Source organism: Pygocentrus nattereri, chromosome 8, assembly GCF_015220715.1.
Source record: "Pygocentrus nattereri isolate fPygNat1 chromosome 8, fPygNat1.pri, whole genome shotgun sequence".
NCBI classification, from domain to species: Eukaryota; Metazoa; Chordata; class Actinopteri; order Characiformes; family Serrasalmidae; genus Pygocentrus; species Pygocentrus nattereri.
The window spans coordinates 30,776,682-30,804,097 of record NC_051218.1 but is presented as its reverse complement, the minus strand read 5'-3'; the positions used below and the strand labels follow the sequence as shown (position 1 = coordinate 30,804,097).

The window sequence follows — 27,416 nt, the reverse complement described above, 5'->3', positions numbered from 1 at the left end:
TATATATATATATATATATATATATATATATATATATATATAAACTTTATTTTTTCAAAAATACAGCACATTCTCCATCAGTCTGAAGAACCCTTTCAGATTGTATATGTATATATATATATATATATATATATATATATATATATATATATATATATATATATATATATATATATATAGAGAGAGAGAGAGAGAGAGAGAGAGAGAGAACCATGAACATTCAAGGAACCCTTTGCATCATGAAAGGGTTCTTCAGACTGATGGAGAATGTGCTTTCTTTTTGAAAAAATAAATTTTCTTCTTTTGTTCTTCTATTCTATTTTTTTCTGTTGCAGCACTGGAGCAATAGAAGAACCCTTTTGGTGCTGGATAGAATCCTTTTCAAGAAGGTTCTATATAGAATCATCTACAGCGCATTCACCAGCAGTCTGAAGAACAAATGATTCTTTGAGCATGCATGGTTCTATGTAGAACCATTTTCTTTTATTAAACCCTACTAGACCCTTGAAGACCATCGCTTTTAAAGTGTGTATGATATACCTTTATATGCATAGCATTATATACCTAGTGTCACTGTCGTGACACAAACTTCCAAAACCGCAACTTTATAGGAGGTGGAAAAAAAAAAAATTCTTACTTGTAAATAGTAAGTTTTGACAATTTCTTTCCCCTGTTGTGGGACTGATAAAGGATAATCTTATCTTATCAGTCCATTCACTATGAAATCATCACACAATGTAAAGGGCGACTGATTAGATCTGCAGTTAAACCTTGAAATGACATATACACACATCACTATTTTCAGAAGAAAACCTCAGATCTCCAAAATTAGAACTTTACAAGAGAAGAAAAAACCTACCTTACTTTCAATGTAAGTCAATGGAGCCAGAATTTTTTCCAAGTCATTTTGGGCCATTTCTTTTAGTCTATTCATCATGAAATTCATAAACAATATAAAGGAGAACAGGCAATTTTTAATGATGTCAAAAACTGAAAAATGGATATACAAGGTTTTCTTCTGACAACAGTGGTATACTATTGTATAACTATAGTCTACATATAACTATTAGGGCATATTTTCTGAACTGATTGGCCAGCATAGCCTTGTTCACTATCAATAATATTATCTCAAAATTTCACCCTCTGACACACGTCGCGACTGGACCAGATCAAACGTCTGGACATTCGTTGCCCAGCAGGCTGGAAAGGAGCGCTCGGTGACAGCTGTAAAAGCACAGTGCCATCTAGGGGTTTTGTTATGGGGGGAAAAAAATGCATTCACCTCTCATTTACAGTCCTCTGGGGAAATTCACAATGAGCTCATGAAGTGAGAGTCCTGCAGTAATGTAGAAATCTGAACAACCAGAAGTCATAAAGCTATTGATTCATCTGTCCAGTCTACTGATTAAAATTCTTCAATATCAGTTTAGAGACTGATACATTCCTTTGGCCTGGTGTTCAGTAACATCTAAAAAAAATTCTCCACATAAGGAAACCTGGAAATATGAGTGGTTGTGTAAACTTTATAAAATATATGTCGTTAAGATAACAGATTACATGTATGCAGATTATGTGTATACAGATTACTTACATGTATACAACAATACAGGATTGGATGTATAGAAACCTGTTGGTTTGAATATGATTTACTCCAGTGTAGCTCAGAAGAGCTGGACAAAAACTGGACAAAACCTAACACACGAGCTTCGACAACCTGCCCTGAGACTTCATCACATTTTCAAAAAAGCAAACAAGCTGCTGACCTGGACTTTTATTCTCTGTTCCAGGCTAAAGCTCAGCATGAGCAGAAAGCACAGCGTGAGCCAGCTGGAGGGGAATGAAAGACATCACATATTGATCAGCTTCAAATCTCCATTATGTAAAGGGACCTGTTGATACGCAGTGAGAATAATGAGAGTGAGGAAACTGGCAGATTCATTTCTACCCAAAGGAGGAAAAGAGCCATGAGTAATAGGCAAGACAAACTGAGGAGGGGTCACTGATCCTTAGCAGAATGACAAAGAAGAACCCAAAATACAGTATTAGTGTATTAGTTCTGTCTAGTATAACTTTCTATTTATATTGCTCATCCATTGTATATCATTTTGCTTTTATTCCTAGCATATATCTAGATTATCTACTAGTTTTGTGTTACAAAAAATGCAAGATCGCATCTTAGTATATACCTTTTTTATAGAATATCACTTTTCCTTGCATATAGAACTTCAAATGTATAGCTTTTCATAGCATATATACATTGCTTAATATATAGTGCTTTTCCTAGCTTTTCCCAGCATGTAAAGTTGCCAACATATACCTTCGCCTTGCATCCAGAATTTCCACTGCAAGCTTTTTTTTTATGGTTTTTAACATATAGCTTTTTTATGACATATAGCTTTGACTAGCATGTAGAATTTCTAATGCATTGCTTTTATAACATGTATTGTTTCCTATTGTAATTTCCAAACTATAGCTTTTCTTACCATATATAATTTCTAATATATAGATTTCTATAGCATGTATTGTTTCCTAGTATATAGAATTTCTAATGTATATAGCTTTGTATAACATGGTTCATTTTCTAGCATACATCATTTTCACACACACATATTTTCAACTATAGATTGTTTTACCATATAGAACTTCTAATATGTAGATTTTTATGGCATGTTTCCTAGCATTTACAATTGTTGCTGTAATTTTCTTCACATTTCTATCTATCGATTGATTGAGCCACTCAAAAACTCTTCTGCTGATATGTTTATGATTGAAGCTGTTCAGAATTGGGCTGTGGTCATTTTCTCACACTCTCTACCACTGACACTTTATCCCGCGTTAACAAGCTCTATCATGCTCAACAGTACAAATGCCTTTTGCTCTTTTTTTCTCTCCCTGAGAACTTCCCTCTCTATGACATCCTCTCCAGCTTGTCAGAAAAGCAGAAAAAGCCCCCCAGCAAGCGCAGATCACAGCTTTTGATCTGTGCAGAAAGCCGGAGAGCGCACAGTCACAGCGTTTCATATAAAGGCATCGCACTCTTGTGCAGTAATGACTTATTTCGATGCATTTGCACGACTGACGGGGCTGAACACAGTCCCAGTACAGAGTGCCCTCAAATAAAATGCAGTATTTTCAGTTTGCACGTGAAACAGCTCATTTGGTGAATTTGTTTGGAGTGAATGAATCACCCTGGCTGCTGGGAAAGGAAGGGAGAGCGCACTTACAGCAGTTCGTCACGGCGAAGCTGTTCGCCACTTCCAGATTGTCGATGTGTGGAGTGAGTCGGAACTCAGCCGTGGCGAACTGAACCATGCCTATCCGGAATGCACTGTACTCCTGATCCGCTCCTCTGGGAAACAAGCCACCTGCATGACACACACACACACACACACACACGCACATACGCACACACACACACACACACACACAGAACGGCGTTTAGATCTTCGGAACGCGCTGCGTAACCGGATCGCCATTAACCGAAGCGCATCTCGGCTCTCCGTGGATGTGGAAGCGTCCACACGTACCTATCTGAACACTGGGAGACCCTCCGAGGGCGAATCCCCAGAAAAGCGCGTGGAAAAGCAGCGCGAGGCTCTTTATCTGTTGCATCTCTGTGTGTTTGAGCGCTCATCCACCCTGCAGGAGAACGGTCCCGGTCGAGGCGCGCGCAAACTCCGCCTGTTAAATCCGCAGCATGCTGGAGGCGCGAGATTTTTTTTCTTTTTTTTTAGCTTTTGTTTCTCTTTTTTCTCTCTGATTTCTGCAGGTGGCTCCTCGCTTCAGCGCCTCGGGCTCGTGCTCTGGAGGAAGGATGGAATGCAGCTCTGCTGTCCTCCTCTTCCTCCGTCTCTTTTTTTCCTCTCTCTCCTCCTCCTCCTCCTCCTCTTCCTGCTGCCTCGCGATGCTGTTCCCTCCTATGAGCTGATACCTTTTCTAATAAAGAGGAGCGCGCGCTACACCACACGGCTGCGCGCGGGAGACGCCAAGCCCCTCCTACATCCTTCTATTGTACACCTCTCCACCCACATCCCTTTATTCTACACTCCTCCATCCACATTCCTCTATTCTGCACTTCTCCATCCACATCTCTCTATTCTACATTACACCACCCAAATCCTTCCATTCTACACTCCTCCACCCACATCTTTATTCTACATCCCTCCACCCACATCCCTCCATTTTACATTGCTCTACCCACACCCCTTTATTATACACTACTCCACCCACATCCCTCTATTCTGCACTCCTCCATCTACATCCCTCCATTCTGTACTCCTCCGCCCACATCCCTGTATTCTATACTCCTCCATCTATATCACTCTAATCTTCACTCTTCCACCCACATCCCTCTATTCTACTTTCCCTCCAATCACATCCCTCTATTCTACTTCATTCAACCCACATCTTTCTATTCTACACTACTCCACCCATCATCCCTCTATATTCTACACACCTCCACCCACATCCCTATACTCCACACTTCTCCACCCACATCTTTCCATTCTACTCTCCTACACCCACATCTTTATTCTACTTTACTCCACCCACATCCCTCTATTCTACTCTACTTCACCCATATCCCTCAATTCTACATCCCTCCACCAACATCCCTCTATTCTACACTACTCCATTCACATCCCTCTATTCTACACTTCTGCACCCATATCCATCTGTTCTACACTCCTCCATCTACCTCCATCTATTCTACATCCTTCCATCTACATTATATAGATCTCTTTTGCACTCTTCCACCCACATTGCTTTATCCACATCCTTCTGTTTTCTTCACATTCATTCAATTCTTTCCATCTACACCCATCTGTTCTACAATCTTCCACCCACATCCTTCCATTCTACACTTCTCACCCACATCCCCCTATGCTATGTGATACTATCTACATCTTTCCATTCAACACTCCTCTATCAACATCACACACTTCTACACCTTCTATTCTATATTGCTCTGCCCACATCCCACTATTCTACTCTCCTCCATTAGATTCCTTCCATCCCCAACTTACACCCCTCTATTCTACCCTCTTCCACTCACATCCCTCTTTTCAGAAGTACAAACCTGAATGTGAAAACTGAGTAATTAGTCAAATGATGCTGATAATTAGGCTTCATTCCTACAGAATGTGTTCAGGCCTACTGGGAGAACATTTTCTCACACATTAAAGATCAGGTGATCATGTATAATGAAATTGTCTGTCAAAAACATGATTATAAAAAGGGCATCATTTAAGACCTCAGAATGAATTGATCAGTCACCATAAATGATCACAAAATCGCACAGAACAAATATCAGATTTTGAAACATCAGATTTCCTTCCTTGAGTCAGTCTCTCAGCAGATTTCAGCACCACGGACAGAGCTGTACATGCTATAGCAAAGGGCTGCACTAAATCCTTCATCTGCTATTAATCACCATTGCTTACTGAATAGTTTGTACCTGGCCACTTTATAAGAAACTCCTACATTACAGCTCCACTATGTAGGTCTACATCTACAGACTGTATTTGTTGCTACACAGGCTACCAGCCTCGCACTGCTCCATCCATCTTTGGTCAGATTCTGACCACTGGACCACTGTAATCCAGATATTATACACACTGTTTTCTCTCTACCATTAATATGTTTTAAAAATATGGTTTTTTTAACCTAAAATCTTCTGAAAACTATCATAAAACAATGTCTCTGACATCAGGCAATACATTCACAGCCATTTCATGCAATAACTTGTACATGTTTTTAGAGGTAGACATCTGGTTCCTATCACCAGCACTGTGAACAATTCTGACTCTGAGCATTTCACACCAAACCACTCAGAATGACTCTGTTTACATCTTGTTCAAACTCTGAAAAATTCAGTAGGATTCTCCTTCATGCAAATGTGTATGCAATTTCCGCATGAATAAATTATATTGCATCCAATTAAACTGTGAGATAAAACTGATGCAATGTGTTTTATTCATGTGGAAATGATGTATGCAATTTAATACTGCATGTTTTTAAGTGTAAATGTTCCTGTTTGCATAAACAATACATAGTACTATCTCTGAATAAAGAACATAGTAATAATAAGATTTTATTCATATAGAACTTTCCATTTACATTATAAAAAGTGCTACACAGGAAAATAATATAAACACTGGAAAGACAAAAAACATTATGAAAAAGCACATTTGCAGATTTCTGGAGAAATTGAGTTCCAATACATCTATGATAGCCTAATAAAATATGTTTTTAAAGCTTGCATTCCTAATTTTCTATGAAATGCTGTTCATGAGCTGGTTTAGCAGATTCTGCTGAACTGGTTTAAAGTCAGAGCTGAAAATAAACTTTTAATTGATCTTAGACTTTAGACTAAAATCCTTTTGCTTTCAGTGACCCTATATCTTAATGATGCTCATTTTATTAAAACGAATGACTGGACATTCCAATGTGTCACTACCAAAACAAATTGTTTCAGAAGTGACAATTTTAGCTCATTTTGAGCAGAACTTGCCAACGCAGCCATTACACCAGCAAACTCAGCTTTGAACAGATGTGCACAAATTAAATCATCATATTTTTTATGAAAACACAAAAAAATGCAGAAAATGTAACTTTGAGACAAATTTACTTTAAAACAATGGGATCTAACTGCTCACCATGTGGCCATGAGGGAGAGGGATGCAACCTTACTCCCTGCTCTAAAATACAGGGGCATGATTAAAATAAGGCTCCTCCTACAAACTAAAACTCTGTGGGTTTTAAAAACGACATGAAAACATAGGACAGCATTTTGTTGCTGCTAGCGGGACGAAACCTTATTTCCATTTTTGTCATTTTTCAGTAATCTGGTTCCATTGACTCACTTTAAAGAAGAGAAGTTTTTTCTTCTCCTGTAAAGTTACCAATTTGGAGATATGAGGTTTTGTGCTGACAACAGCGATTTTCTGAATAGTTTTTAATTGAACTGTAAGTAGACAAGAAAATAATCCTTGTCAATATCTGAAGTCTAGATACTTAGTTGTTTTTTTGGTTTTTTTGTTGGGACCACAGTTTGAACTAATTTGATAGAATGGTCTATGTAAGAAACTGATCTTCCTCCGAGTAGTTTGCCATGTGGCTGCCTCAGCTGAATGAAGTGATCTAGATGAGCTAAAACACTTCAGTCAGCGTGATATACCAGAGCTCTGCCATTTAAATGTCATAGGCAAGACATTAAAGACAACAGGGGACATAACAGGAAGCCAGTGATTGACAGATTAAGAACAGATACGCTCAAACTTTCTTTTCCTGTTGAGCACACGGGCTGTTGCATTCTGAACTAGTTGGAGCTAATTTAATTAAATGCTGACTCTCTCTCTCTCTCACTCACTCTCTCTGATCTGCCCTAAAAGTGGTGTTAAACTGTTCTGTTCTTGCACCATACATCTCTGTGTAAACATTGGCTCAGCACTCCAACAGTCAAGAAGCCAAAAAGTGAACAAGCGGAACAAAAGCTGAGCAGCTGCCAGGGTTTATGGGCCAAAGCACAGAGCGGAGCTTCACTCCAGTTCAGAAAGAAAATGGAAAGCTTAATATTTGATGATAAATGGATGACAGTTTGTTCTCTTTAATGTGAAGCAAGAAGGAGGCAGAAAGCCGAGAAAGGAGCTGTATGTGCGTGTGTTTGTGTGATTTTTGTCTCCTCAGATCCGTGAGACTTACGCCAGCCTGCAACTTAAAAAGTCTGTTGAACAGAAAATGACTTCAATTAGTGCAAAAGAACTTAGCTACCTTTTGTGTACACATTTATAGAGCCATATGCAAATTTGTGGCCAAAATGTGGCCTGTGCAAACATAAATAAATAAATAAATAATAAAATGGAATTTAACAAATAGTTGTGACGGCTGGTGGCACCTGGAGAAATCTGGAAGCTAACTTGCATTAATCTAACTAGTTCATGAGAGCTCATTTCCTTTTTCTTTTCACTGTTTGTTGCATTAATATTTGATTTGATTTATTCTAATGTTATATGGTGTTTTAGAAGCACAAACATGCTTGTTGCCCATATAAATCCAATTGTAAAATAAAGTTTTAAACAGTTTGCTTAGGTGACCTATACAGTACTTTATAATTTCTGACTTCTGAATACTCTCACATCTGCATGTAAAAACAAGTAGAGGAAACATTAGTCAGCTAATAAAATTTAATCTTAGTTCTCTGTATTTTAAAAATGCTACCTTATTCATATGTTTTATGTTTTATACAATGTAGTGTATAAATGTAGTATATTTAAATCAAGTCTAATAGTGTTTTCACACTCAGAACTGCTCTATATACTCTACATGCTCTGTATACTCTATCAGGATGTGCTGAGGAGTAACTGCACAGTCAAAACAGTAAAAAAAAGTAAACCATTTTTTTTCTCAGGAGATATTTCAGAGGAGATTAGATATAAAATAATCCACTTCCATAAGGAAAGTGAAAGTCAAAGTTCCAAAACTGGAGCTCAAAAACAATTAAATGCTACAGAGAAAATGGAACTCCTAATACCTACCTGAAAGACCTAGTAGACACTAAAATTGTCCCCATCAGATAAACAGCACCTAAAGCTTTCATCTTTGAGAGAGAGGAGACAATCAGGCTGCTTCAGATCTGAAAACATCCACAAGTGATTCTGTCCATCCCTTCATTGTGAGAAGACAACTCTGCGCAATGGGTCTGAAAGGATGTGCATCTGTCAAGAAGCTCTTATTGAGAAAACCAGACAGACACATCAAACATAGAAGCTAAACAATAGACTGACCACCCCAGAGTCCAGACATCAACATCACTGAATGTGTTTGGATTATAGTTCAGAAAATGATCAACCAACTTCTAAGACTGAACTTTGGAGGTGTGGCTGCAGATTCTCTGAGAAACTGAAAGTAGGTCTCCTAGAAAGAATTAAAGCTTGTCATGATTGGCCCCTCCCAGTCCTGTCCATGTGCATTTGTTTTGGTATCAGTAGTCCTGCCCCTCCTTTTGTGACCCCACCCCTGATTGTTCTCACCTGTCCCTCGTTTTTCCTTTGTTACTTAAGCCCTGTGTTTGCGCTTTGTCTTTGCTGGTCTTTGTATCGGTCTTTGTTTGATGTTTGCTGTGTTTTGTTTTGTTCTGTTGTATTCTGGTTTGTCTGTCATGTCTGCACCCCGTTCTATCCATATTGGCTCTATGTCCCTGGAACGTGATGACCCTGATTTTGGATTTGCCCTCAAAAGTCGCTTACCTCCGCACATGCGTCTGCTACCTCGCTCTGTGTCACAAAGCTACAATAAACTTACACTGTAAAAACACGGTTTTTCAGTTGAACCTAAAAATACTTTATGTGGTAACAAGTAACTAGTTTTATTCGAATTAACAATTCTTTCTATAAGAGTTTTTGCAGGAGTAATTTTTTTAAACCATTATTTTACAGTATGAAGCATAGACACACTGAATATGTAAGAATGTAAAAGACTGAAACTGAAATATTGAAATACTCAAAAAAATAATATTTAGTCGTTTTTTTATTTAAAAACTTTTTACTGACACATATTTTGTACTTAATGGCTTTTTTGACTGGATACTGAATAAATTAAATAGTGCTCTTCAACCAGTTCCCACACTGTTTTCATCCATCAGGCAGGCTTGTATACTTTATTACATACATTTTATTGTGATTGTGCCAAGAGATCAGTCTAATTTGTACAATGTGTACAGATATTGAACTTGTCTTATGGTCTCTATTTTTTGTCTCATTGAAAAGCTTCATCATAATGGACTGCAGTGTTTAACCTTTAACTGATTGTTCTTCTAGTGAGTCATCTCCACTTACAAAGCACTCTAATGCACTGAAGTGCTGTCACATGTCCACAATATATACACACATACACAAACAGGCATGATGCGCTCATTAGCTGGACGATGCCAAAACGACTGGAGAAGCTCAAAAGCGTTTTTGTCTCTGGGTAAAGGCTTTTCATGCAGCAGTAGACCTCCTCCACATCTCTGATGTTGAGGAGTGTGAGTACCCTGCTGGAGTCGGATATTAATGAACTCTTTGATCTGTCTTCGTCTTCAGGCTGCGGCCGAGTTCCTTAATCAGAGCTGCTCCAGAAGAATCTTCTCCAGCTTTCTCTAGTGGTGTCATTATTGTACTGAAACTTCTGCAGCAGTGCCTTGTTGCCTCTTTATGCTGTAACAATCTCCACTGGCTAGAGAAAAGGAAAACCTTCATTACTCCCCTTCCTTGTAAATCTACCCAGTGGCTAACAGTGACTATTCAAGCTAGGCCTCCAGCTTGAATCACAAATGTCAAAACATTAACTTTTTGGCCATTCTAGATTACTCACAGAGATATAAATCTTGCAATTGACAGTAGCATCTATTCAAATGACATTAGCACATATTTGAGCTTATATGTTTCAATTTTACAGTAAAGTGTCCCAACAACTAACCTGAACACTGCTGAGACACTGTGATGTATCTAGAACTTCCATAAAACCTAAAGTGACATCCTTACTCACAAAATTGGCTCTGCTCATTGTAAATGAAAGTGTAAGTGCATGATTCCTCTCTCATTTTCTAATTATACTGGTAGTAAATCTAGCGTGTAAGGCCTTCAGTCCAGCTCCTGAAGTCCTATCCAATGAAAGCACAGCTATGTAGAAAGCAATCTAGATTGGATCATTTCTGTTTGGTGTTCATATATATATATAAATATATATATATATATATATATATATATATATATATATATATATATATATATATATGTACACTCACCAGCCACTTTATTAGGTTCAACTGCTTGTTAACACAAATAGCTAATCAGCCAATCACATGGCCAGAACTCAATGTATTTATGCATGTAGAGGTGGTCAAGATAACTTGCTGAAGTGCTGACCAAACATCAGAATGGGGAAGAAAGGTGATTTAAGTGACTTTGAACGTGGCATGGTTGTTGGTGCCAGACTGGCTGGTCTGAGTATTTCAGAAACTGCTGATCTACTGGGATTTTCACGCACAACCATCTCTAAGGTTTACAGAGAATGATCCGAAAAGGAGAAAACATCCAGTGAGCGGCAGTTGTGTGGAGAAAAATGCCTTGTTGATGTGAGAGGTCAGAGGAGAATGGGCAGACTGGTTCAAGATGATAGAAAGGCAACAGTAACTCAAATAAACACTTGTTACAACCATGGAATGCAGAATACCATCTCTGAATGCACAACACATCAATCCTTGAAGAAGATGGGCTACAGCAGCAGAAGACCACACCAGGTGCCACTCCTGTCAGCTAAGAACAGGAATCTGAGAATACAATTTGCATGGGCTCATCGAAATTGGACAACAGAAGATTGGAAAAATGTTGCCTGGTCTGACGAGTCTCAATTTCAGCTGCGACATTGAGATGGTAGGGTCAGAATTTGGCGTAACCAACATGAAAGCATGGATCCATCCTCCGTTGTATCAGCGGTTCAGGCTGGTGGTGGTGGTGTAATGGTGTGGGGGATGTTTTCTTTGCACACTTTGGGCCCCTTAGTACCAACTGAGCATCATTAAAATCCTGCAGCCTACCTGAGCATTGTTGCTGACCATGTCCATCCCTTTATGCCCACAGTGTACCGATCTTCTGAAGGCCGATGTCACAAAGCTCATATCATCTCAAACTGGTTTCTTGAACATGACAATGAGTTCACTGTACTCCAGTGGCCTCCACAGTCACCAGATTTCAATCCAATAGAGCACCTTTGGGATGTGGAGGAACGGGAGATTCACATCATAGATGTGCAGCCGAAAAATCTGCAACAACTGTGTGATGCTATCATGTCAATATGGACCAGAATCTCGGTAATATTTCCAACACCTTGTTGAAAATGCCACGAAGAATTAAGGCAGTTCTGAAGGCAAAAGGGGGGTCCAACCTTCTACTAGCAAGGTGTACCTAATAAAGTGGCTGGTGAGTGTATATATATATATATATATATATATATATATATATATACTAAAAATTGCAAACATGAGTTTGTTTCTTTCACAGAAGAAGTCTGTTCTGAAGGTCCAGAAGACTATGAATGTTCTCCACTTACAAACATAGGGACATAACAATTATCAATCATTATCAATAATTATCCAAATCAAATTATATGGATAATTTTTGGCACATTGTCAGGCCATATTATGACATGACGTTTTTGTATGATGTGGAAACAAGCACAAATTGAGTCCAAATGACAAATCAGCTTTGGTGTATGAAATCAAGTGGCATCTCGTAGCACTTGGTTACATTTGTGCTCATAGGCAGAGTACGAGAAACTGTTGCGGCATTTATTTACACATCTGCATTTGTACAGGATTTCAATGTGTGCAAATTATTGTTGTTATTTTCTATTCTATTCTGTATTTTTCTATTCATTTTATGATCAGATTTGACTGTATGTGACTTTGATGAATAAAGGCCATTGGGTTTTTTGGGAGGACAGAGGCAGAAAGTGGTTTCTGTCTGTAATGGAGTGACCAAGTTTCACCCATGCTCCCAGTATGCATTGGTCCACAAGTTTACTTAAATAAAAAGTGACATAATTTCCAAATCAAAATATATTACATCAGAATAATTGTGAAGTGATCGTAATCAAATATGAACATGTGGTATCTGACATGAATGCTCCTCTATGATTGGCTGAATTCAGAGCTCCCTCACAAATAGCAGTCATGTTCCAATCCACCCCACACCAATGGAACTACAAAAGCAGAACACCTGTGGTGTGTTGTTATTGTTATTGAATCTGTTCTATGACACAAAGCTTAAACATCCAGGTTGTGGTCTTTCAGTTCTGACAATCTGTGGAAATTAGGGGGAATAGCACTAATACTTTAGCTTAGCCATCTGACCAATCATATCAGCACAAAATGCATTACACAACTTCCTCTGGGTAAACTAATCTTGTTCATTTGTCTAACAGAATACAAATGTATCTGTACTAAAACATGTTGAAAAGCCAGTAGGCGTCCCCATACTTTTGTCAGGCAGTGTAGGTCAATATCAAAAAAAGCAGTGTGACATCCTGTCAGTGTGTGTATGAGTAACCTTATCATCAGTTTCCACACATGATAAAACGAAACCTCACATATTCCCACCCAGCTGAGGCGTGAAAAAGCAGAAGAGACACATTCAGCACCTCAGACAGCGTCTCTAATGGAAACCTTCATCTCCGCTACCTCTATTGACCCCAAACCCACCACCTCCAACACTGTGGGACGGAAAAGACCCCCACAGCCTGAGCTGACAGACCAGTCGCTATTCAGCCTTATCATGGGTCAGCTTGCATTAGGCAGCCCTGTGCGTGATATAGGTTACACTTACTGACCAGTGAGGAGGATGACCAGCAGGGTTTGGACCAGCTGCCCTGAACAGTGTGTGTGTGGGTGTGAGAGTTTCTGTTTGTTTTTGTACAATTTCAGGATGTCCTCCAGAGAAAAACAAGCCATGTTTTGTTGGATTGCCATAGCAGCTGCATCGCATTTGACATGCAAACGTCTGTGATATGCTGATATGTCTTCTATCAATCTATCTATCTATCTATCTATCTATCTATCTATCTATCTATCTATCTATCTATCTATCTATCTATCTATCTATCTATCTATCTATCTATCTATCTATCCCAGCCTATCCCAGCAGTCATTGGGCGAAGGGCAGGATACAATCTAGACAGGTCGCCAGTCCATCGCAGGGCCACTCACAGATCTGTAATATTGAATTATTTTCCTCAATAAATAAATGATCCACTCTACTATTTTTGTTTCGTTTGTTTAATTTGGTTCTCTTTATCTACTTTTATGACTTGTGTGAAAATCTGATTAAGTTTTAGATAAAAGTTATGCAGAAACATAGAAAACTTTCAAGCAGCACTGTATATACATAATACGTATAGCCCAAATATTTCCAGATAGACTTTCTGTCAATTCACAGTGTTTCTATTTAATTGCTGAATTTAACATACTGGAAACATACTCTACAAAAGTTAAGCTTATATTTGGTGTTTTGTTTTTTTCTCAAGAAGTTAAATTCTACGAATACATAGAAATTGTGCTCTAAACAAGTGCTGTCTGTAAAGGATGTGTGAACCTTTACATATGAATGTATAAGTGGCAAACAGTACTCAAGGGATGTACCATATGTTTGACCCCACCTCCTGGTAATGTATAAAAACCAGCGAGAGTGTGTGAGGCTCTGATAGAAACTGAGACATGTTGGAGGGTAAAAGAACACACACCGAGAAAGTGACACACACAATCACGCACATGCTGGGTCTGGTTGTCATTCAGAATAAGTTGCAAATCTTTGAAAATGTTAGTGTATTTATTAGGAGTCCTGCTGCCTTTGCAGAGTTTCTTACACATATTTGGTGCTTGGCAGTTACTATTAACAGAAGGGTAACAGATTACAGAACAGAGCTTTAGTTAGGTTACCAACACAAGCATACTACTACAGCTAGCTAATTGTATAAGAGCATTTCCTGTGTAGGTAGAGTGTAGAAATCTCATGATTATACTTCTCCTGTTACAATCAATATCAACAATATTGTTGATAAAATACATATTACATATTAGCATATTACATTTACATGCATGTTACATTTATGGAATTTAGCAGACGCTCTTAGCCAGAGCAACTTAGAAAAGTGCTTGGTTGTCCACTCAGGGAATCTATCTTATCACAAGTAGGTTTGAGTCTAAACTACTTGAGCTCAGATACCACCAGGAACAAGAATCAGTGACAATAACTAGAAAGAAAGATACACAATACAGAATTCAGCTATAGCTTAAGTGTAATACATTTTAATACATTTCAATAAGTGCTAGATTAATGTTCACTTCAGTGTGTCACAACCAAGTGTGTCTTCAGTTAATGTTTGAAGACATTGAGGGACTCTGCTGTTTGTAAAGCCGGTGAAGGCTTGAGATATTGATTAAGTTTTGAGGACTGCTATCAAGTAGGGAGGGGCTGGCTCATTTTCAGCTTTGTAGATAACCATCGGGGTTTTAGATCTGATGTGGACACCTCCTAGAAGTCAGTGAAGGGGATACAGCAGTGGAGTGACACAAGTAAACTTAGGAAGAACTTAGGAAGATGAGCTGGATCAGTAGAAAGGACTGGTAACCTACATAAAAAGACCAACCAGAAGCAAGTTGTAGTAGTCAAGTCTTGAGATGACAAGAGTGAATAAATGCCTGGAAAGACAGGGTCAAATCTTATGGATGCTGTACAGATGGGCTGCCATCATGCCAAGATGTGCCAGAAGGATTAATTGGTGTCATTAACATAGCAATGGTAGGAGAAGCCATGAGAGGATACGACATCACCAAGAAAATGAGTATAGAGTAAAAAGAGAAGAGGACCCAGCACTAAGCCTTGGGGGACACCGGTGGAGAGCCTGCATGGCGCAGATGTGGATCTTCTTCATGTTACCTGTCAAAAGTGCCCTCCAAATCAGACTCAAACAACTTCTATGCAGAGCCAGAGATTCCAAGGTTGCTGAAGACAGAGCAGAGAATCTTGTGGTTAACCATACTGAAGGCTACAGAGAGGTCAGGAATCAGAGCCAATGGCTGATTTTGCTATCTGGAGCTTCTCAGTCACTGCTATGAGGACATTTTCTTTAGATTTTGGTGGTTTGAAGCCAGACTGGTTCGGGACCATTGTTGCATGCAAATCCAGTGTGTTATACGGTTGGGGTCCTGGAGCTGTTTCTGAGAAGGACAGCCAGTTGATTATAGACTGCAGGCTTGTAAATTTTTAAGAGGACTAAAAAAGGAGCGACACTTTTCGGTAGCTGCTAATGTTGTATCTGTCAGATATGAGTTTCTTCAGGATGAGTACCACCTTGGCAGTCTGATGGAACATGATCTGATGACAAAAAGCTGTTTATAATGGAAGTGACACATAAAATTACATATGCAAAAACTGAAGTTGATACAAGTATATTTGCATAAGCTGTACAACTGTAATCCAGCTTTGACAGTGAATACATCCCTATTTACTATGTTGTTGCATACATTGTTAAGGTTTAACTACACAGTTATTAGTTACAATATAACATAGGTCCAGCTTTACTGATGCCCAAATTGTTCCACAGTAGCAGATTGTAAAGCATAGTTTTATTTAAATGGTTAATTGTTTCACATCATTCAGGTAAAATAAGACTTATGCACATTTATATACAGTCATGCTCAGATATTACACTGAGCAACACTGACACTGCTATTCCTTCTGTTAATCTATTGTTTAAATTCAGATGTTGAACCAACCTCCAGTATGGTCTGTCTGGTGCACACAAAGGCAGCAGCAGCAGCCGCATGCTAATTACAGACAAAGTGGCTGTGCAGGCTGAGTTTAATGTGGACCCCTTACTGTGGCAAACAGCCCTGGTTCAGCTCCAGCTGTCTAAAGGCAGACATATGAAGAGCACAGACAGATGAAAGCAGCTTTCATGAGCTGCAAAAAATATTTGACTGAAAGCTGCATGCCATAACTTGTGTATTTGTGTAACAATCTCACAGAATTCAGACGTTCACAGATAAAGAAATGCAAAAAGGCTTTAATGTTGAAGTCACAATCCAAAGTCATCCTCAATAAACAGGCAAAAAATATATATATATACAAAGAACAGAATCCTGCCTTCCGCCCGAAGACTGCTGGGATAGGCTCCAGCTCCCCCCCGCGACCCTGACGGAGAAGCGGCTTAGAAAATGGATGGATGGATGGATGGACAAAGAACAGAGATCCAGGACAAACAATCCAAAAGGCAAATCAAAAAGCAGAGTCAGAATTAAATGCAGAATACTGGTCATACACAGAATCAAGACAAATGGATAAGATGCTCAGTAGTTTACAAAAGAAGCAATACGTTGCAACTGACTAATACTAAGGCCCGGGCTTATAAGCTTATCTGAATCAGTCACATGATCAAATATACAGGTGTCGCACATTAGAATTGGAGAATGCTGATAGGAATGTGTGGGGAAACCAGAAGTCAGCTGGTCCCCCTGTGGATTCTGGGAGACTGAGTCTGTGTTTATATGAGGGTTTGTAGGACACGTCAAAGTCATGTGATCTCCCAGAGGATTCTGGACGATCGAGTCCGTTTCTTCCGCTTCACTGGTGGCATACGTGACAATTTGGCCTGGCTGTGTTTGAATTTAGCTGTTATAGTCTAGAGATTAAATAGATGGTGAATTGTCCCAAAGAAAATAGCTGTAAGTTAAGTTTCTCTGAGTTCTTTCTAGCTGCAAAGATAACATTAAATGAATAGCTTGGTGAAGAATCTAATATAGACAATATTTAGTGGCCAAGTTAGCTTCTTTAATTTTACACTGGAGCAACAGGACTAAAGTAACTAAGATATAATGGAAGTTAATACGAAATAAACTGCAGTGAATTGTTAAGTAATCTTGATTAGACCTGTTTGTGTGGTCACTGACACTGTATGACACTTTTGGGTAAAAAAATGAATTAAAATGCATTAGCATGGGTAAAAACAGTAGCTGCAGCTAAATTACACCTGGATTTAGGCTAAACTTAAGTCTATTTAACAGTGGGTCATAAAGTGTCAGGAACCACATTAGCAAGTCTATTAGAAATACTGAACAAGTGAGTTAGTGTGTAATGATTTAGGCCTCCAGTTAGCAACATGCACTACTTGTTAGCTACATAAGAGGGTGCAAAGCTAAAACGCAAACGTCATGTGTTGACTTATCTACTACATTAAAGATAAAGGGAAATTAGAATAAATGTCATTTTTGTCTAACTGTTCCTTTAAGAGCTACCTTTGGTGACCACATTGTAGTAGATGGTCTGCTTAAAAAAGGGCGATGTAATGAACTGGACCCCTAGAGGGCTCCGGAGTGCAGCATTAGCCTATGTTCCCAAACTCAGAAAGGTACTAGTTTAAACTGAGCCGGAGGTAAAAGTGGCCCTGCTTTACCTGCAAAGCTGTCAAATCAAGAAGTTGAAAGTAATCTGTAGCTGTGTCGCTAATGCTGTTGGCCCTGAGCTGTGCTTGGACTGATTCCGCTCTATCTGAGGCTGAATACAGTACCTGCTACATCTCCAAACTTTCTGAACACACACTGTGGTGTCCCAATTGTCAGCTAAACACTAATTATATAGTGCCCTGGATAAGTATTCACACCCTTGCCTTTTCCACATTTTTGTGTTACACTGATATTGATATTGAAATGGGTTTAATAAAGCAATAAGGCATGAGAACTGTGTGTGGTGATTTTGTCGCAGATAAGGGTGTTATTAGGCATGAAGAAAAGAGTAAAATCCCTTCAGTTGTGATAAAATCACTGCAAAGCACAGCCTCAAGTGGCTTATTGCTTTTATAAATTGGCAGATATCATAAAATATGATGAAATTAATACATTTTCAATCAAAATTAACTTGATAATTATTAAGATGCACAATTATTTGGTTAATAATACAAAAATGTACTTCCTTTAGAGTATGTTGCTGTTGCCAAGCAGACATGGACGGCTGAAAGAAGACAAGAACATTCAGTCACACTTCAATGTATATTTATTTTAAACATTAAAAGGTTATATAATAATGAACATACATAATATAGCACTGTTTAATGCAAAAGCCTTTGTAAGTAGCTCTTGCCAACCAAATTACCATATTACCAAATTACACAATAACAACAATGCTAACTTCCACTAGTGCCTCTGTTCAATATCCAGTCTTATTTAGCCTCAAGCTAACGGTGTTGTACATCTCTTCTCCCATTCTGGGGCTGAATCCCAAATGGCTCCCTGCTCCCTACATAGTGCACTATGTAGGAATTATAATGCCTTATAGAGTCCTGCACCCAAACAGTACTAACAAACAGCAAATTCGAGATTTATCCATGCATGCACAATCCATACTTAACAAAAAGTGCACTGTTTTGGAGTAAAAGCCATAATTTTGCAACCTACAGAGCACACTATGTAGGAAGAAAGAGCAGTTTGAGTTTCTGCCTGGGTTTAATGCTGCTTAAGGCAAGAAAAACAGAGACATTCAACAGACATTCTTCTTTATATTGCAGTTTTACAGTGAATCATAAAGTAAGAACTTAAATTCAAAGCCTGTGATATTAAAGGAAGAGTTATTTAGCCTGTAAGCTATCTTTTAGCCTGTTAGGTAGCTGATATACAAGCATACATATAAAAGCCTTTGTGCTGCTAATATGTAATTAAGTGGGACAAAGCGGCAGTATTTGGATCCAGATTCTGACTCTCCCTTCCCCCCACAATGAAACTGCCAAACTTCTCAGCACAACCATGCAGTAGCTGTCTCAATGTCTGTTGCTATGGCAACTGGCGGCTAACCGTGTGCTCTTTGACGCTCTGTGTGCACAGTTTCTAAAATAACAGCCTAAAATAACTGTATATGGAGAGATTGGCTCCTAACAGCGCTGCAAGGCCTTTCTGAAGAAACGCTCCCCTGATCACTGATGTGTCTTATTTGTTGTGCCGGAGGGTGTGTGTGTGTGTGTGTGTGTGTGTGTGTGTGTGTTCATGTCGGTGGAAGTCTCCATTTAGCATGCTTCATTACGCTCCTGACAGATTTCATATCCCGCCTCATGCAAAGGCACTCAGAGGTCAATGTGGCAGTGTTTATTTCATTGTAGAATCAGTGTTGGGCTCAGGGACCCTGCCACACATACACACAGGCCCAACAGCACATATATCAATTACCCAGGAGGGACAGTTCCTCAGCACAGCCAACGCTAAAGAGATGCTCCGAGCACTTCTGATATGAGCTGAAATCCATCTTGTGTAAATGCTCTTTGACACAGTGTTTGTGTTTGGCACCCTCACTGTAGAGCTTAAAGAGAAACTCCACCGATTTTTCAACATTTCTGTACAATTTGGTGGTTCAAATGTAAACAAAGTGATTCAGAGTGGTTTGGTGTGAAATGATTCAGATTTCTTTACAGTGGTGATTGGAACCAGGGGTCACCATGACTGCAACACAAATGTTTTATTTTAGCCATTTTAGTGATAAATAGTGATACATTTGAAATAACATGCTTTCTTTGGGGACTATTTTGCACCACGACACCCTACAGGTATCCCTCCACCATGAATAGATTCTGAAAGTACCTTTAAGGCTTCTTAAAACTAACATAAAACAGTGTCTCAGGCACTGTATTCACAACCAGTTCATGTAATAACTTTCTGTGAGGGAGCTTTCAGAGGTGGATGTCTGGTTCCTATCACCACCACTGTGACTCTGTTTCACATCAACTAACTCTATGAAACTATGGATTGTATGCTCTCAAAATCTAGGCTTCCTACTAAAATAATAAACTTAAGACTTATCCACTAAATAAATGGTCTGCTAATTAAATCTGGTCATGAAGCCATTCTTAATGGAGTCATATGCATTTTGAGTTGGCAGTTTATTAGCTCCATCTACATTCACTGTAGCATAGCAACTATTTGTTGCTATACAATTTGTCACCTTCCTCTACTCCATCCAGGACCACACTATTGGACCACCACTGATTAGATATTGTTGGGGGGCTGGGCTCTTCTTAGCACAGCAGCGTCACTGATATAACCTTACAATTAACTGCCACTTTATTAAAAACCATTACTTTGTAGCTCCAAATCACAGATGTACAGTTACAGACAGCAGTTCATCTGTTGATGCACAGTTTGTGTTCTTTTAACAAGAGTCACTTTCATTTTGCCCAACAAATCTGCAGGGATATTTTTCCAAACCTCCATATTTCAATTTTTGAAGTTGGTTGATCATTTACTGAAGTAATTCAAACACATTCAGTGATATTGAGGTCTGGATGGCCAGTCTGTTGATCAGCTTCTTTGTTTAATGTGTCCGTCTCCTTTTCTCAGTGAGAGCTTCTTGACAGCTGCACATCCTTTCAGACCCATAGCTCTGAGTTGTCTTCTCACAGTGGAAGGATGGACAGAGACACCTGTGGATGTTTTCAGATCTGAAGCAGCTTGAGTTTCTCCTCTCTCTCAAAGATGAAAGCTTTAAGTGCTGTTTACCTGATGGGGGCAGTTTTGGTGTCCACCAGGTCATGCAGGTGGTTGGTAGGAGTCATGTTTTCTCATGTTTTTTGCACTCCAATTTTTCCTTTGACTTTCTCTTTCCTTATGCAAGTGGGTTATCTTTTATCTACGAATATTTAAAATGATCACACAGAAATACCTCCTGAACAATGAAAAACTTGTACTTAATGGCTGTTTGGACTGTAAACTAAATCAGTGGAGGGTGGCTTCTGACTTGTATTTCTGTACGTGCATCTGGTAGCTTTTACGTGAATGGTCAGAAAAGAGAGACGAGACGACAAGCTATATGTGGCCATCTGAGCCATTTGACCTTAAAATTTTATTGGTTGATCAATTTTCACAAGCACGGGATTGTATTATCAGGTTTTACACATGTAAATGCCTGTCAGTGGAAGATCATCAAAAGATACAGTTCATATGGCAGTGTTTATTTGTACAACACCAACAAGCGTGTCACCACCATCATCATCATTGCATTTATCATCATCATCGTCTCAACAGCTGATCTGGAGGTCAAAAAATAAACATTAGAAGCCTTTAAATATATTATTATTCATATTTATATAATGCATTTTCCACATGCAGGATAATAATTGCTAGGTTTGTGCAGACATTAAACAGATCCATAGATAAATAAATAAATAAATTGACCAAATTTAGTGAGAAATGGACTTTCAAAGTCAAATCAAGAGATAAACATGGTCTTCGCTATTTACATCAAAATAACAATAACAAATGTTGCTATTGTACGCTGTGATCGTTCATTCTTTAGCACTCTCGCTCTAAGTCTCTGTACAGAATTGAGAATAGAACTGATCTTTGATGCCTGAGGTCTGGAATGGTGGGATAGAGATGAGACAAGCGAAGGAGAGATGGGGCGAAATGGATGGGACGATCACAAGTACACAGACCAGTAAATGATGTTGAAGAAGAGGAAGGAGAAAGGGAAGAGGGCGCGCGAGTACAGGTCGATGCGTTTGGCGGCCGACGGGATGACCGGTTTGGGGGGTGGTGGCTTCTTGTTGTTTTTGGCCTGCGATTTGCCCACTGCGTTCCCCACATCAATTGGCTTTCCGTAGCAGTCAAAGTTCGAAAGTTCAAAGTCCCGCGGCAGGGAGCCCACGATGCTGAAATCGTTGGAGCGCAAATCCGACTTGGAGGTACACACCTTCTTACATCTGGTCTCCGTCACCTGAGACACCCAGAGAGAGAGAGAGAGAGAGAGAGAGAGATTTAGAAATAAAAGTGTATCAAGAAATACCCCCCCGACCCCCAGGGTCTTCTAAGGACTAATTAATGATGTCTGTAATTTTTGGTTTGCTTGCATTAAATAATAATGATCATGGTTGTAGTTAAACTGCAGTGAAACTCTTATTTCATTGTTAATTTTTGATTGTAAACTAAAGGCTTACATTTTTTAAATGATGACTTATGGTTAGAACTTCAGAAGCTGGAGTGAAGGCCTTACACATTAGATTAACTATCAACATAATTATGTCTTTTTATGTCTCCAATTATGTCTCCAAGTTGGACTGGGAGTGGCTTGGTGTCCCCGGGAACGAGCTGGAGGAAGTTGCGGGGGACAGGGTCATCTGCGATGCTCTGCTCTCCCAACTGCTATCGCGACCCTGTCTGGACTAGCGGTCAACGATGATGTATGGATGGATGGATAATTAGGAAGTGACAGAGGAATCAAGCATACACTGATTTACAATGGGAGCAATATGATAATAAATGTCACTCTAGTCCTTCTGGGACTGTATTAGTCGTAGACTAAGCAGGTTTTGGTTAGTTGTTAGGTGGCAGCTCTGTGCAAAGACTGTGCTGCTTTAACAAACTATTCAGAAACGCAGACTTGGATTTTTCAGTTCAGAATATGAATGTATGTAGTTATGTAAATTTAAGTAATACAGGAAACAGCAACAATAGTTCAAGATGTTAAGGGTAGGATTCTATGTTAAGTGATGTATTTCAATGTTTGTAAATGGGACTAATAAGCAGGTGACAGTAAGCAGACTGGCCTGGTAGTTAGCGTAGTTAGAGTGTTAGCTGGTATTTGACATTAATTTTTTTTCTGCATGCAATCCATCCTGCAATGCATTTATTTTGGATTTATTTTGAATGAACTTAAAACATTGTATATATCGCTGTTGTTGGGAGAAAACCTTGTATCTCCAAAATGGTAACTTTACAGGAGAAGGAAAAAACCTACTCTACTTTTAATGTAAGTCAATGGAACCAGATTTTTTTTCCAGGTCATTTTTGGTCATTTCCTTTGGTCCTTTCATCATGAACTTTACACACAATGTGAAGGACAACAGGTATTTTCAAATAGGGTTATGCCAAATGCCAAAAACTGAAAAATGGCAAAAATGGAGATACGAGGTTTTGTTCCAACAACAGTGATATGTATACACACACCGATCAGGCATAACATTATGTCCTTCTTTCTGTGCTCATTGTCCATTTTATCAGCTCCACTAACTATATAGATGCACTTTGTAGTTCTACAATTACAAAATGTAGTCCATCTGTTTCTCTGATACTTTGTTAGCCCCCTTTTACCTTTTTATTCTTCAGTGGTCAGGACCCCCTGTAGACCTTCACGGAGCAGATACTATTTGCGTGGTGGAACATTCTCAGTACTGCAGTAACACTGAAGTGGTGGTGGTGTGTTAGTGTGTCTTGTGCTGACGTTCATATATGTATATATATATATATATATATATATATATATATATATATATATAAGTAAAAGTCCTTCTCAGGATTTTGTTCCAACAGGCTGGCTTCTCTAGTTAGATCACACCACCAGCAGAGCTGTCCAGCCTGTTGGAACAAAATCCTGGGAAGGATTTTTACTTTTTGGACCTGGATTTGACACCTCTGTATATATATATATATATATATATATATATATATATATATAAATATAGTTATAGTTATTATTCCTAAATGGCCTTGATTATACTGGATGATATAATAAATACTGGGCTTCCTTGAGAAGAGGGCAGATTAAACAAACTCACTGACTTACATAAAATCACTACTTACTGTAAAATGTTATTTGCATTTATGCTAATTTTAGTTTTTCTGAGCACTGCTTAGAGTCTGTTTAATTTTCTCACGTGCTGACAGAAACTGAAGACGAAAGGAGATGACTTGTTTTAAACACAGACTGTAGCTGTAAGCCTGGCTGCACATTCTATAATACAGCCTGTATATCACTGTATATTACTGTATATTATTTAGAAAGGAAATACATGCTTGGCATACAGAATATGGAATCATGTCTGTTCTATTTACGCCATTTCAAACTGCGCCGTTCTGCTGCGCTGCATTGCTTAAACACAGACTGCCTTGAGGCGCCACGAGAATTACTGTGGACGAAGAATAAAGCTCTGGGGAGAAAAAAAAAGGTCACTGCTAGAGATCATTTAACCCTTAAAGTCACAGCTATCGCTGGTGGTCACAAAAGCATGGTGTAATTCCATATAAATTATTTCTGACTCATCGCTCACTGAAACAAGTGAAGAGTACGTGTAAAGTGTAAAGTGCAGATTCGAAACTTTCAATTAGTGGATGAAATTTGAAGAGGAGATATTTTATTATGGTATGAATTTGATAAAAAGTTGAGATTTTTTTATAAGAAAACAAAATTTGTACTTGCACCATAGATTCAGGATGTATAACAGGATGTATTCATTACAGAAATAATAATAATGATAGAATTTGCTGTTAAGCAGTATAAAAACAAAAACAAAAAACAACAAAAAAAAAACAACAGTAATTACTTTGGACTTCTAAGGGTTAATCTAGGTGCATGTGCTGGTTAGTAAACAGCCCATTTTGTTCATTTACATCCATTTTCTGGAAACAGCTGCAGATGCCTTTCTCTCCTGTTCCGTATATTTATCTAGAGTAGAGGGTTTGAGCTGGATTTTGAGTCATGCTGGAAACGCAGTTCGTCCTGGAGCCTCCCTCTGGGGTTAATTTAAGGCTTATAATAGAGTCGTATAGAGCACATTACTCAGCTCATTTCTCCTGCCTGTCATTCTGCTCCTGCTACTCTCCACCATTGTGGCTGCATTTCTCCAGACATAACACACTAACACACTTCATCTTTAGCACTATAACCCTGTCTGAGGTGATGATGTACAATGTGCACTTGGAGAGCAGCGAAGAATACGTTAGTGTTGTTTTGGGCTTTTTAAAATAGACAGAATTTTTTTTAGAGCTACTGAAATTAATGCAACTAATTGTCATTAATGGAAATAATCATTATTACTTTCCATTGTTTTGCAGCCCTAACTGTATAGTGTGATTATCATATCCATCACAAATACATAAAGAAAAATGTATTTTTTAATCAAGTTCTTGCTTTGGTTCCTAAGACATCTTAAATATGTGTTGATGTGTGACTGACATATCTAAATTATGTAATTAGTAATTAGCCTATATATCACTGGTAGCTAACATACATATTACTGTTACTTAGCCAACACATCTTTTTTTAGCTAGCCTATACTGCCTTCACTTTTAGCTAAGCTACATACCAGCATTGGCTACCACCACTGGCTAGCCAACACATCACCTTTACCTAGCCTATATATCACTGTGAGCTAAGCCACACATCAAGATTAGCTAGCTTACATATCATCATCAGCCATGTTATGTAGCCAACAGTTTTAACCATTAACTGGCATACATATCACCCTTAGCTGGCCTCTTTAACTAGCCTACACATTAGCATTAGCTAGCCTAGTGTCCACTCACTGTCCACTCTATTAGACACTATATATTAGCTTTACCCTGTCAGTCAACCTTTTAGATTTAAAGTTAGAGATGATAGCTCATCTGCTGCTGCACAGTTTGTGTTGGTCGTCCTCTAGTCCTTCATCAGTGGTCACAGGACACTGCCCACAGGATGCTGTAGGCTGGATATTTTTGGCCTGGTGGACTATTCTCAGTCCAGCACTGACACTGAGATGTTTAAAAATTCCAGCAGCACTGCTGTGTCTGATCAACTCAGACCGGCGCAACACAAACTAACACACCATCACCACATCAGCATTACTGCAGTGCTGAGAATGCTCCATCACCCATCCAGTACCTGCTCCGTGAGGGTCCATGGGGTCCTGACCACTTAAGAACAAGGTAAAAGGGGGCTAACAAATTATGCAGAGAAACAGATGGACAGTCTGTAATTGTAGAACTACAAAGTGCACCTGTATAGTTAGTGGAGCTGATAAAATGGACATTGAGCACAGAAAGAAGGAGGTGGTCATAATATTATGCCTGATCAGTGTACATATCATTATTAGTTGGCCTCTTGAGCTAGCCTACAAAGAACTGCTAACCTACAATCACAGGGCCTCATTAGCCAGTTTCTTCTTAAATGTATTCCTGAGAAAGGTCCTAAAAAAGTCTACATCAGACTCATGACATGTTTGTAAACCACAGAATTGTTCGCACCTTTGTGCAGATTCTGTACAAATTTCAAATAATAAAACAGAGGTACTTGTGAGAATCTCTGTGAAAAACTGCATAATTGTATAGAATACTAAACATCATCTGACCCACCACTGCTCCCCACACAGCAGCTGCGAATCCAAATTATATTGTAGATCACTTTAATCATGATAAAATGTTAAGAGTAGCATGTCTACGATATGTTTAATCTTCACTTTTAGGACCGGCTGCAGAGAAATCCAGTTTGTTTATCTTTCACTGTTTAAAAATCCATGCAGGACATTCAGCATCAGCTGAACTCTGAATCATCAAACACATAACAGGATGACAGAACACCATCTTTAACTCTAAAAATATTCACGCTGTTTACCAGGTCTGTCATATTCTACCCGTATCCTTCAGTCTGCACTGATTGTCAGGAATCATGAGCTTTGTTTAAACGTGTCTTAAAATAGGCAGCTGAGGTGGATGCTACATTCTTACAGTATAACTCTGTCTTCTGAAACAGCCTCTGTGATTCGTAAATGTTGTTTAAAAGCTTCAGGCAAACAAGATTACAAATTGCAAATAAGAGCGAGATGAATGTGAGCAGACTAGATATTTAAAAATATGGACAAAATTCAGGCTTAAAGACGGCTGCTACTGCTGTTTGTAGCTGTTTATAGACAACAGTGTGTCACAAAGTGTCAGAAACCACATAATCAAATGGACATAATTCAGGTGAAGGGGTTAATGTAACCACACATCGATGATGGCTGACAAGAAGCCAGTGATGATGCTTCCAAGGCAAAAATCACTGTTTTGAAAGAGAACTGATTGAACTAACAAGAGAGAGAGGAGTACATTCATTTTG

General features: G+C 38.8%; 2 protein-coding genes across 10 annotated transcripts in view; both read right to left on the bottom strand.

The window, feature by feature from the left end:
- Positions 1-3,940, bottom strand: part of gria2b (glutamate receptor, ionotropic, AMPA 2b) — a 68,997-nt gene extending 65,057 nt beyond the window's left edge. For all 6 annotated transcript variants that reach the window (XR_005130512.1, XM_037540281.1, XM_017682547.2 and 3 more), the window contains exons 1-2: positions 3,528-3,940; positions 3,225-3,365 (exon numbers count right to left, since the gene is read on the bottom strand). Coding sequence is in view for 5 of the 6 variants with exons in the window: in XM_037540281.1 (XP_037396178.1) it covers positions 3,225-3,365; positions 3,528-3,612 (226 nt within the window). In the remaining variant the exon portion in view is untranslated. The remainder of the gene's footprint in view (positions 1-3,224; positions 3,366-3,527) is intronic.
- A 17,434-nt stretch (positions 3,941-21,374) lies between these two features.
- glrbb (glycine receptor, beta b) overlaps positions 21,375-27,416 on the bottom strand; it is a 52,719-nt gene continuing 46,677 nt past the window's right edge. For 2 of the 4 annotated variants that reach the window (XM_037540568.1, XM_037540567.1), the window contains exon 10: positions 21,375-22,283. In XM_037540568.1, the coding sequence (XP_037396465.1) occupies positions 21,987-22,283 (297 nt within the window). In that variant the 3' untranslated portion in view covers positions 21,375-21,986. The remainder of the gene's footprint in view (positions 22,284-27,416) is intronic. The other 2 variants (XM_037540570.1, XM_037540569.1) reach the window with 1 other exon arrangement.